At 37.5% G+C, this 13426-nt stretch overlaps 1 protein-coding gene across 1 annotated transcript in view; it reads right to left on the bottom strand.

The window, feature by feature from the left end:
• LOC124606343 (calmodulin-binding transcription activator 1) overlaps window positions 1-13426 on the bottom strand; it is a 943657-nt gene that overhangs the window by 249570 nt on the left and 680661 nt on the right. The window contains exons 9-10 of the mRNA XM_047138326.1: window positions 11239-11424; window positions 2507-2729 (exon numbers count right to left, since the gene is read on the bottom strand). Of these exons, the coding sequence (XP_046994282.1) occupies window positions 2507-2729; window positions 11239-11424 (409 nt within the window). The remainder of the gene's footprint in view (window positions 1-2506; window positions 2730-11238; window positions 11425-13426) is intronic.

The raw sequence follows: 13426 nt of genomic DNA, 5'->3' as shown, positions 1-13426 counted from the left end.
TTATTATGAGCCCAGTCAGACCTAAGCTTTGGCACACACTGAATGTTTGCATTTTTTTATCTACGTAAAGTTAGGAAATCTTTTCAACAATGTACAATGACATCAGATTTGTGAATATGAAATATATTTATCCTGATGAAATAGATTGTGACCTTGATAATTATACTGAACACTTACTTTATAGTCGTGTCACGAAGTTTTAACATGTTTTTGGTATACTCTGAGACTTTTTAACTTGTGGGGAAAAATGTAACAAAGAATTTCAGTTAAGTTTTGCTTTAAAAAATACAACCAAGCACAATAGTACATTGTAGATGCTGAATGGTGTTTTATTCATACAAAAGACATCACAACAAACTTAAAAGTGATGTAAACATTTCCTGTAGAAATTTGGAGATTACAAAAATGGCAAGCACCATGGATGCCCTGGCACATCGATAAGCAATGATAACATAAGAGGGAAAAGTATCAAAACAATTATTAACAACCACAAAAGATTATATGAGAGGTTGCCAATGAGGCTGGTATATAACTCAACTCATACAATGAAATTTCTTTTAGAACTTAAGACATAAAATCCATACATATTATAAAAATGGATGTATATATGTGTGTATGTATGTTGCCCATGTTTCGCTGCTAATAAGTAGGTAAATTATTGTAGTGTAGATGTAAAATCTATTCTGAAATTGTTGAATATTGGTCAAAAGCTGTGCTGAATGAGCGCTGTTCAGGGTTACTGAATGACACTTGTGACTGTTCCTTACTGCCCATACATGGCATAACTGACAATGAAACATAAGTGTACAGGTATGACAAAACAAAGGCCAATTATCTCAATGGAAGCTTTGTGGACAACCAAGACTGAAAATAGCTCAAAGTTAAATTAAATGTGTAAGTTCTGCTAGCCATGTTTTTGAACTTAAACAGCTTAGTGTAACATGTCTTCTTACCACTAGTTCACATATCAATAATGAGTGCTAACTACACACCATTGGTATACAACACTCCATAGCAAATAACCAGATTTAAGGCTTAATAATTAATGGCAACTGCACATGCCAGTTCACAAGCAGTATCATGAACATTTAACAAAACCAAAACTGTTATCATGTCACAGCCTTTGTGTCTGTTACACATCATCCTCTGTGGCTTTGTCATTTTTCCAAAGACAAAAACGACAAAGAAGAAGAATATTTATATAATCTGAAGATGTACTGACAGAATTGCTGAAGGAGGTATGTGAAATGCTAAAAATTTTATTCCAGAAGGCTTTCAGAGATGATAGAGAGCATTAACAAAAATGTCTTCTGCAACTTTATCATAGGCTCCATTGAAAACTGTAGTCTAAATGCCTCCTGAAAAGAACATTGTATGGAAAATCGATTAATACCAATGAACAAATAAAGACTTTTTGAAGAAAGTTAAAATTTTTGATTGAACCATATACATGTAAACAAAAGCAGTTTGTGGAGCATTATGTTAAAAGAGGAGCTACTTGTTATCAGTCATAAAACTATTTATACGTTTCAAAAGAAGATTCCACTAATTAGCTCAGACAGAAAAAACTTCCAAAGTACTTATATGACATGGAACTGAAATTCTGTGCCAGGACCAGGACATGAACCAGGTTTTTCTATTTTCAATGAGTGGTAAATTCAGAATTTAAATCAAAAGCATCAAAAGAAAAAAATATAAAATTTTAATTCTGAAGCATGTGAGGACAGCAAAAAGGTTTAACTAAATTTATTACACTAAATTCATTAAGGGCTAAAAAATAAAATGAATGGAATTTTAAGTTCAAATAAAAAATGAATTCAAGATACATTTGGAAATTGCATATTGAAGATGTACAAACCAAACCTGGCATATCAGAGAAACATAACTAATGTCTTCTGCAACTTTATCATAGTCTCGACTGAAAACTGTATGTAGCGTGTCTGGCCTCAGTGGCCAGAGACAGTGGTCATTTTGTGTGTGTGTGTGTGTGTGTGTGTGTGTGTGTGTGTGTGTGTTTGTCTACTTTAGAAGGCCTTTTGGCTGAAAAATCACTTGTTTAGTAGTCTTTAAGTTATGCCTGTCTGCGAATCAACATCTCCACTATAAGGTGAGTAGCAATTTATTCATTTCATAATACTGTCAGTCCTCTTAAAAAGCAATATGTGTCAAGAGATTAAATGCTACTAAATACAGAGATACAGTTGGTAGCCAAATATAAAGCAAAATTATGAGTAGCAAATCTATTAGAACAACAAAAATATTAAAAAAAGAGAAAGAAAGAACTATTAGCTGAATGGGCTACAGTCATCTTGACAGGTTACACACAGACATTGGAATAGAAAATATGAAAACTTCATGAGAAATGCTTGTTTGAAAATGAATGCATATGCTAGCCAAGCTTTCTAACAAACTGATAATAGCTACAGATTTCACTGCATAGTTCCACTATAAATATAACACAAAATCAAATAAATTTATTTTATTTTCCTGACAGTTCTTCAATTACCAGTGGTTGATGAGCTGTTGAGTATGAGTAGGCTACCAGCAGAACATCCCTGTATCTGGGATAAACTAAGCACAAGAGGTGGTGCTGTTGAATTCTGCTGGACATTAGAGGCAGACGAACGATGTACTCGCTGCTGAGTTTGACTGCCTACAGCAGGACTGCCATTTGTAGAACCAGAGCCTGTAGATAGCAGTAGGCTTCCTGTGCCAGTTGTTGATGACACCTAGGTGAAGAAAGATAAAACTGCATTAAATACATAATAAGGTGCATTATTCCAGAAAATTAAATCCTATAAGCAGTATATTCAGTTAAATACCTCTTGTTTAGAGTGCTGAGAAGCATTTTTTCTTTACTTTTGACTTTTCTACTTCTTACTTTTTAATTGGTATAAGTTGGAAAACTACTTCAAAATTTATAGCTGGTAAGCTGTTCTTAATGTGCGTATTCTTTAAAGTCTGTGATATTGCACACATTATCTTCATCTAGACTGTTAAAGCATGACTGCATTTTTATAGCCATCAGTTAAGTTTATTTACATAATGTGATGTTGACAATATTTATGGTAGTACAGCAGAGGCTGCTGAGTAACTCTCTCACTGCTAAAGTTGATTTTTAATAACTTTTGAGATAGAACAACTGGCCATAACTTACCTTCAGTAAGTGAAATGTGTAGCACTGCTGATAGAAGCAAATAAAAGTGACACACTATCTAGAGTTCACAACAAATAGTTCCTTCCTTGGGTAGGAAAGAAGAATAAATTGTGGAGGTTAAAATGGAAGGATAGGTCAAAAGATGCCACTATGTTCATTTGTCAATTAACAACTTTATTTCAGATTCTAGCATTTTCTTGGTGGAGCACTTGTAAAGATTAACACCTCTGCACAAAGTAAATGAAAACTACATGTTTAATTATTCATTTCTCTCACAAATAACAGTAAAACTTTTACATTCCATCTCTTTCTGTGCCTCTTGTAGCACTGGTTTTACATTCCTCTCACTCTCCCCACATCACTTTTGTAAGTTGTAAACACAGAGCATTTATATCCAGACAGTTTATCTGCCAAGACAGTTTCTCAGTATGAGAGTTCCAAAAAAAGGGAAATACAATTACAATACAAAAACAGATACATCATTTCCATCACTAAAACTTCTCAATGAAATTGTTAATGTTTCCATTGCTGGCTCCTGAGATTCTCAACTCCTATAGTTCTTGACATTTGAAAAACACTTTTGTATGCTGGGTGTAAAACCACTACATTCAAATAATACAGACATAAGTAAAAGAGAATGGCTCATCAAAATAAAGAGCAAAATATTCTTCTAGCAAAGTGCACCAAAGAAAAATTGCTCACACAGTTCCAAGGACAAAAGAGAAAAGAGCAAATGAGAAAGATTGGGTAAATAAGGAAATGACAACACTGTAGTAGCTTTCGGGAAATTGTTGGAATATGATGAGAGAAACGACTTGCCAGTTTTCAAATTCATTGTACCAATTTGCACAATGAAAATTCTTTTATTCAGGGTGTAGCTTACATTGTAGCTACCAGGATGAGCGGTAGGTGCCAATTTCTTGCAACAAGTGGCAGTCAGAAGTGATCACAATGTCATCTTGTTCACAAACAGAATAACTGGTACTCTTGTACTACAGCTTTTCCATAGACTGGAGGTTGTGCTTAAGGAAAATAGCTTCTGTCCAAGGAGATGATTGTCATCATGTTGTACTACACTCACTTACTACTAGCATTCCCATTCTGAAAATGTTCCAAGATCAGATGTCCCATGAGAACATCTGGAGCAACAAAATGATACAGGACACTGAAAAACTTGCATCCTACTATCATACAAGGAGTTGTTATCGTATTTCAAGTACCACTCTACCCAGCAGCAGAAACATGAGCACACTGCTGGCTGTTGAAACCGAAGTTCTAGAAAGGATAGTAAATAATTAAATTTTACTTATTTTTTGTACACAGTACAGCAGCAAGAGTATATGACTAAATTTTTTAATGGTTTGGGGGTATAAAGAGCGTGATGTTCAGTAGACAGAGTTGTCACCTCTGGCAACAACAATGGCTCTAACCTGGCTGACCATCGAGTCACACTGAGGTTAAATGATAGATAGGAGTATGTCATTCCACACTGCTTCATGTGCCAGTCTCTTGGCAACTCCTGTCCAGGTGCGGGTGAGAGATCTGGAGAATGTGCTGGACGGAGCAACAGCTGAACAGTCACTATGTACAGCTGAGGTGACCAATATTTCATCTCGTGGGCCGTACCCTGGCACAAGTGTCATACTGCTCAGCCTTGCTGCACATTTCTCCACCACCGCACCAACCTACCTGAGCACCTGGAGGACAGAGAGGGGGAAACTGTGACCCCGCCAAATTTAAATGCCAAAGGCAGTTGCACTGCACACAACTTGGTTTATGTTTCACATTTATCAAAAGCATATATCAGAAACGTAACAACTTTTCAGCATTGTTTACTTATATTTGTTCCAATGAAGACATAATGGTATTTCTATCTGGTACAATCTGTCAGCATACTGACAGATGCAGACAGGTTCACAGATTTTCACAATCAAGTTGCCACATAATCGTGATTTTTTTAGTTTCATAACTGAAGAAATGTCTTTCACACAAATATGTCGATTGACATATTGAAGCACTTATGCAACCTCATTGTGAAGATGTGAAAACTTTACATGAGGAAAGCACTGTAGATGGCCTGGACAGTTTTAACATAAAAGAATTTATTATTAAAACGGGAATTACCTCACAGGTCAATGAGTTACATCTGCAAATGCTTTCAACTGAACCAGCAAACAGTCTCGAAACAGCTCAAAAATAGATGTAAGATAGACAGTGTCCTCAAAACATTTAGGAAACTATCTTTGTAATTCTTTCAAGGCCACAACAAATTCTACAGACTTCACATCTTCTTTAACAGTAGTGCACTTCGGGAACTGGGCTGTGTTTGTCAGGATGCATCCGTTCTATAACACATTTTCTTTTAAAATGCATCCCCATCACATCAGAAAGAAGTTGTTTCTAGCCCTGCAATGTCTTACTGTAGGCAGTGTGTAGTCAAGTCAACTTAAAATTCGAGGTCTAAATCCATACTGGATGTTCTAGTTTTCATTCCTACACTCATTTTTTTCTTCGTAAATTCAGCAGTAGTGAGTTTTAAATCGAAAAATCATTCCAGGCATTCTCCTTGACTTAAGCATTGTACTCTGAAATAATATAAAAAGCCTCCATATCCATCATTCAGTTTCATCAAAAACTGACAGTGTTGTAATGCATGGGACTTCATAAATTTTACTAATTGTACCACCAATTTCTTCACATGCTGGCAAATTTAGCACAACACGATTCTTGATCTTCTGACCAATGAATCACATCTGTCATCCATTGCAATTGTTTGTTCTTTCTGTGACAACTAAATCGTCAAATTCTTTCTAATGGTATTGTAATATCATTTCATAGAAAATTTCAGAGCCCATCACTTATGTGACTGCATAATAGATATTGAGAATTCATATTCCTCTCTTCTGTCATTCCCATTCATTTTTAAAGGCTTGTAATGACAGATCGCTACACTGGCTCTTTTGTGCAAACATCCACTGTATATGTGAACATCCTTTGTACCACAAACAAATAGCGACAGGTAAACAGAACTGACACCATGATTCTTCTGAACTGGAGAGAGTTGTGCTGACCAAAAAATGTCATACTGCAATACCAAAGGAAACATTGTGCAGTACAGAATACTTCTGGGAAAGAATGAGCTAAGCCGAGCCAGGCTGAGCCACGGCCTGCACGTGGCCAACACTCTCTGCCCGCATGAAATTTGGCATGCTGTGGCTGGCCTTGATATAGAGGTAGGTGAAGACAGCATGAGCAACACAAAAGTTTCTATTATTTCGCTGAATGACAACACCACAGAAGCCTCAAAGATAGAGCATAGTCGCTGACCTTTACTAGTCATAAATGTAATGCCTGCCAATACGGTTGACATCTATCGGAACATCTTACCACATGCACCATACAATAACAAACTGTATAGCTCCTACACTCTCCATGCTCTATGAGCATGTTGGATTTCTCTGCATTAGTAAATCCCATCATCCACTCATAACCTACTGTTTGGACTATCACATTTTAAGTGATTAGCAAGTCACAGTGCACTGAAGGAACACACAACCACACTGTAAACAAACATAACAACATTGTACCTAGCAACTATGCAGGTTGAATGGCACAAGAAAGTGTAGGTGTGAATACTTTTCAAAATATGATGTCTCATAAATTACTCACATTAGAATCCGGCAACAAACACCACTGACATTCTAATTTACCCTACTTTTAGTTTGTTAATGTCAATAAGCTTTGTTCCATTTAACAAATGTGCGTTTGCACAAAAAATACACTTTCTAAGAATTATTACAATCTGTTGATTGGCTAACAATACGAGTCCCTGATTACTGACCCATTCTGTGAAACCACTCATCAGCAGCGCTTTCCATTTCTGCAGTATTTGTAGTGCTGGATTCAGGTGATTCATCCTATATACTAAATGCAGATGGCCTTATGTCTACCCACTTTATGCAGTGGTACCGAAATGCTAATAATTTAAACACCCAACCATCTATCACATTTCACTACAAGTTGATGTTTCTTTATTTTACAGGTCCATCTTGATCACACAGACTTATACACTTCACTATTTCCGGTTTCGGCTACTGCCATCTTCAGATCTGTTACAAACAAAAACCGTGTGTAACCAACTAAGCTCAGTTTGCTTACACTAAATCTATAAAAGTCCTGGTGCTACATAAGATAGGTAAAAATGTTTATATGATTAAACAGCCATGTATACCAGCCATACATACCATAAAATATTCTGATGTACTATCAACGTCAAACTAAACATGTAGGTACATAGTTAGTGATGGTGATGAATGCGTCTGGTATTTATACAAGGAAACTGAGGTCAGCAGTGGGCACTATAGCTAGGGTACATGATTAACCAGTATTGCAAATGTAATGGTTAAAATGCAGTATGAATAGTCATTAATTAAAATTACTTCACAATGCAAAATGAGCGTCTGACAATAAAACATGTACTGACATACTACACTTGGAATTGGATCCATACCTGAAATCAACATAAAAAGTGCAAACACTAATAATGTGAAGCCCCTAGCCTGGCAAGGTAAAACACACAATTGTATAAAAGCCAGTACAAAAAGTATAACATTAAAACATCTATGAAATAAAATCTTCCAGTCTGACACATCAATTACCGCAAACGTCACTAGTCAATAACACATCCAATGTGTGGTCTCAATGGTGGCACGTCATGGCTTCTCTGTATGACATTCTTATTTTCCTGTGTTGGAACTTTTGGAGGACAGCCCAGTCTCCTCGCCACTACCAGCCAGTGCACACGACCGCAAGCCAATCCACTGGGATGCTCAATGCTGCTCGAACCAGTAGGACTCTGAATACATTTGAGCAGCATTGAGCGCCCCAGTGGATTGGTGTCTGGTGGTGTGTGCCAGCCATCGGCGATGAGGAGACTCGGCCTTGCCCCAAAGTTCTGCCGCAGGGAAACAAGGACGTCATACAGAGAAGCCATGACGTGCTGCCATTGAGACCACACTGGATGTATTATTGACTATCAATTTTTTAACTTTTAATTAATAGTCACTGCTTTGTTAATTACCTTACAATTACGTTTACAGTAATTGATCTGTCAGGCTGGAAGATTTTATTTGATACAGGTTGAAAAGTATTTAAACTGACAAACTCTGGGAGGTTGTAGGGGACATCAAAACAAATATTTTTCCCTAATGTCATTTTTTCCTATGAGGATTATTTAAACCGGTGGAGACCGTATTACGCTCTTCAGTTGTTAGAGACCGTACTACGATCTTCAGTTGTTAGAGGGTGTATCACGCTCTTCAGTTGTAGGCAACTGCTGTCCACCAGTGTAGTAGTGCATTGTCTCTCATTACTAATGGAGTGATACACCTGGAGGGAGTACACTGATATGGTTGGTGCGTACTGTGTAGCGCACCACAACGGATGAGCTGCACAGCAGGTTTATCAACAACAATATCCTAATCGCCGTATCCCGCATCATACGACCTTTGCTGCTGTGTACCAACGTCTGCATAAGACCGTTCATTTAGCAGATTACTTCCACAGGGACGCTGTCACACAGTAAGAATGCTGCAATTCGAGGAAGCTGTCTTGCAGCATGTGGAGCAGGATCGTTCAATCAGCACTCGTGCAATTGCAGTTAACATGGGGATGAATCAGACGAATGTAAGAACAGTCCTTCATGAGCAACTGTTACATCCATTTCACTTACAGCGTGTCCACAACCTGGAACCCATTGATTATCCACCCAGAGCACAGTTTTTGCAGTGGTATCTGGAACAGTGTGAAATGCATCCTACATTTCCATCCTCTGTGTTGTTTGCCGATGAAGCAACGTTCAGGCGTGATGGAGTCTTCAACATGCACAATTTGCATGTTTGGAGTGGGGATAACCCACATGCCATAGCTACTAGCACTCATCAAGTGTGGTTCTTCGTTGTTGGGGACTGTTTAATTGGGCCGTATCTGCTACCTAGGCTATTAAATGGCAGGCACTATTACAATTTTCTCGCCAGAGCATTGCCACAATTGCTGGAAGACGTCCCGCTCCCTACAAGACAACGCATCTGGTTCCAACATGATGGGGCATCGGCACATTTCAGTCGTAGTGTGCGTCGATTCCTGGACCAACAGTTCCCAGAAATGTCGATTGGCAGAGGTGGTCCTGTATCATGGCCTGCTCGATCCCCAGATATGTCCCCTCTGGACTTTTTTGTGTGGGGAGAGATTAGAAACCTTGTTTACGCAACTCCTGTTGTATCAGAAGAGGATCTGGTTGCCCGGATAGTAGCAGCAGCAGGAACAATTCAGGATACTCCTGGGGTTTTTTCCTGTGTCAGACAGAACATGATCCGACGGTGTAACATTTGTTTACATGTCAATGGAGGCATTTTTGAAAATCTACTGTAATTGAAATTGGGTTGTGTTAAAGGTCATAAAAAAATGGAAAAGTGTTTGTTGGGTTAATTAATTTGCCGCCAAAAAAATCTTCCTCTACTGGTTTAAATACTCCTCACAGGAAAAAATGGCATTAGGGGAAAATATTTGTTTTGATGTCACCTACAACCTCCCAGAGATTGTCGGTTTAAATACTTTTCACCCTGTAGACTTTTTGATCTTATCCTTTTTCTACTGGCTTTTATACAATTTTATGTTTTACCTTACCAGGCTAGGGGCTTCATATTATTAGTATTTGCACTTTTTATGTGGATTTTAAGTATGGATCCAATTCCACATATAGTATGTCAGTACATGTTTTATTGTCAGATGCTCATTTTGCTATGTGAAGTAATTTTAATTAATGGCAACGCATACTGCATTTTAAACATTACATTTGCAATACTGGTTAATCATGTACCCTAGCTATAGTGCCCTCTGCTGACCTCAGTTTCTTTGCACAAATACCAGAAGCATTCTGGTCGTCACCATCACTTACTATGTACCTACATGTTTAGTTTGATGTTGATAATACATCAGAATATTTTATGGTATGTATGGCTGGTATACATGGCTGTTAATCAAGTAAACACTTTTTATCTTTCTTATGTAGCACCAGGACTTTTATAGATTTAGCATAAGCAAACTGAACTTAGTTGGTTAGACACTGTTTTTGTTTGTAACGGATCTGAAGATGGCAGCAGTCGAAACCGGTAATAGTGAAGTGTAAAAATTTGTGCGATCAAGATGGACCTGTAAAATAAAGTGCCAAAAATATGATCACGGACTCATTTTCAGACTTTATGTCTTCAATTGATAAATCTGAGGTTTGCTGTGTGTCACCTTCTTGGTGTTGCAGTCTTAATGCTAGCAGTGATGCTGGAGTAAGCTTAGTGTTTCTTGAGCATTTCCCAACAGACTTCATGATGAAACAGTTCATAGGAGAGTGGCCAGAGGTCAGTGTTTAATAGGTACAATATTTCGGCAAGTGACCACATTGCCATCATCAGGTGCAGTGATGAACAGTTCATCAGTGTATCTGAAGATGGCAATGTGGTTGCTTGCGTTAAATGTTGTGTCTTTTGGGCACTTACATTCACTTGTTCATCCTTGAACTATTTCACTAGTAAGCCCTGCTTTAAAATCTGTGGTGTTTATTATAACTTTCAAATTTAGTGTATATGATTGGGTGGTGGCAGCGGGGAGAAGTGGGTGGGAAGGCAGGAAGAGAGTGAAATGCTCTCAACCAAGAAACATAATTTTGAAATATGAGCTATTGTGTTCACATAAATCTGAGCTATTGTGTACACTTAAGTTTTTCTCAATGCTTCCTACAAACTGAAAGTGATTCTTTCATATCATTGTTCGTATTCCACCCAGGATTTTCCATTTTAGCACTGATTTTATATATTTAATATACAATGAATTTAAAATGTTCTATAGTTTCATGAAGGATTTTTGTGGAATGGGGACAAGACCAGTTCCTTTTCAACATAAAACTGCTTAAAGTATAAAGAAACAAAAATTATTTTGTTAAGTATTACATACATAAGTATAAATTAGTGGAAGGATAGAGAAACAGCCTGACACTATATATTGTTTATACTTTTTCACTTGGCACATACCTGATTACTGCTGTCAACTTCTGCTGTTGCTGCAGTAATTCGTCGCATGGGATGGGAACATGTCTTACTGTCAGCACATGTGGAATCTGGGCACCCACATTCGAGTTGCTTGCTAAGAGCAGCTGCACGAGCTACACGCTGCTTCTCCATCAGTTGCGTCACAATGGCTTCCACTGTTTCAGCTGTCTGTACCAATAAGATGTGATTAAACAATGCTCTTTTGTAATTCACATGTTGGTTATCAGACTAAAATATGGATTAGACAAAAGCATTTGAGACACTAATAATAAACGCTATATTTATGGATTACTTTCCTGGTGTATTTGTAATTCATAGATATCACATTTAATTTTCCCCTTGTACTATAACATCTCCAAGTGTGTCACGAGTTCTGTCTTCCCTCATTAGAAATTGTTATGGCCTGCTTAACTTACACATCTGTCACAGCCATTGCAAATTCATTAAAAGTACCTGCAGACATTGTGTCTATTTTTATAACTGTTTATGGAATCCACAAGGAACCTCTGTCCCTTAAATACTTGTACAATAGTAGGCAGAAAAAATTAAACTTACCGGTGACAACAACTGGCATTAAGATGAGTCACCCCTAACAAGGAGAGCCCAGATATAAAAGTGACTGACAAGCTTAATAAAACACAATGATGATAAAAACAGTAGGCTGGGATCTTCATAAAACAGAGCTGTTGCCAATCAGTCACTTGTATAGCTTGCAAGGAAAGGACATAACTGAAACATTGCATGTAAACCTTCAAATTTATTTTTACACTGTTCCCTATTGCAGAACATGTTTACTTGTGGAGAAAATCTGAGAAATTATTAGTTTGAGTAGCATGAGGGTGAAATAACACAGCATTGTGGTCTTCATGGTCAGAACTTCAAAATTTTATTGGAACAAATAATGAAGAGCTTGTTACTCACTATGACCTTCTCTTCTGCTTTTCAAGGAATAGTAAAGATCCTATTAACCACAATTCAGAATTTAAATGCATCGATTAACAAGAGGTCAAGCAGTTTTGGGAACTGGTGGTTGTCCTATGCCAAGTTGGGTATGCGTTCTCTGTTCGAACATCTAAATATTTAAGGCTGTTTTGATGTAGTAATGTTGAGAATTGCTGTTTCTGGTAACTGAGTTGGAGGTTCTTGGAGTATAGTTCAGCTCTGTGAACATGCCTCACTCTCACATCCCACTGGACAAAATGCCAAGTTATCATCAGGCGCACGACACAAAAAGAATGTGTGTTATGTAGCACATGAAAAAGTGAAAGATGAGTCTACAGTGCCTTAAAACTGAGATAATTTGGTTAGGGTATGGTAACCCTGACCAAAGAGAACCTGTTCTTCTGATCCTATTACACAGAACAATATATTTCGGAAACAAAACTCAGTTCCTTGTAGCATGACAGATAAACCTGGGAAAACAGCACTTTGGAAATGGAAAATGAATATGATTCTTTGGAACGCAGAATGTAAACACTAGTTATGGCCAAGCAGAATGGAAGAAATTGCACAAGCAGCACCATTAACAAATACTGTAGCACAACAAGAAATATGAATAAGTGGGATGAAGAAGATAGAGAAAGAGAATTACTTTTCTGTTACCATGGGGAACAGGTAGATACAATTTATAATGAACAGGGTTGCTGGTTGTTAAAAACTTGGAAAACAACGAATTACTATACACAACCATCAATGAAAAATGAAATGATCATACAATATTATTGGCCAGGAGCCCCAGTAGTGCTCTGTGACCACCTCACACAAGTCATTCTATTTGACACCACCTTGGTGACTTGCACGTCAATGAATATGAGATGAAATGATTAACACAACACAAAACCTCAGTGTAGGAATGAAGAAAATCTTTTACCTGACCAGGAATTGAACCTGGGCTAACACTTTCTACAGGCAACAATGCTAACATGTTAATGAAAGAATGAGAAAGATAAGAATACAAATATGTCTACTTTATAACAATGGCACACTTCAATGCCAAATTGATGACACAAGACTAACTTTAAGATGTAGCCATAAAATACTCAGCCTCCAAAGAGTTATTAGAATTCAAATCAATTTGATTCAGTGAAATATGAAATACATCTGGACTTCAGGAAGTAAGCTACACATGTTGTCCCTAATTAAGGCCATTATGCAACAAGGGTGGTGCATT

The sequence above is a fragment of the Schistocerca americana genome, chromosome 3, assembly GCF_021461395.2.
Source record: "Schistocerca americana isolate TAMUIC-IGC-003095 chromosome 3, iqSchAmer2.1, whole genome shotgun sequence".
Taxonomy (NCBI): Eukaryota; Metazoa; Arthropoda; class Insecta; order Orthoptera; family Acrididae; genus Schistocerca; species Schistocerca americana.
This window is presented reverse-complemented; position numbering and strand designations above follow the sequence as displayed.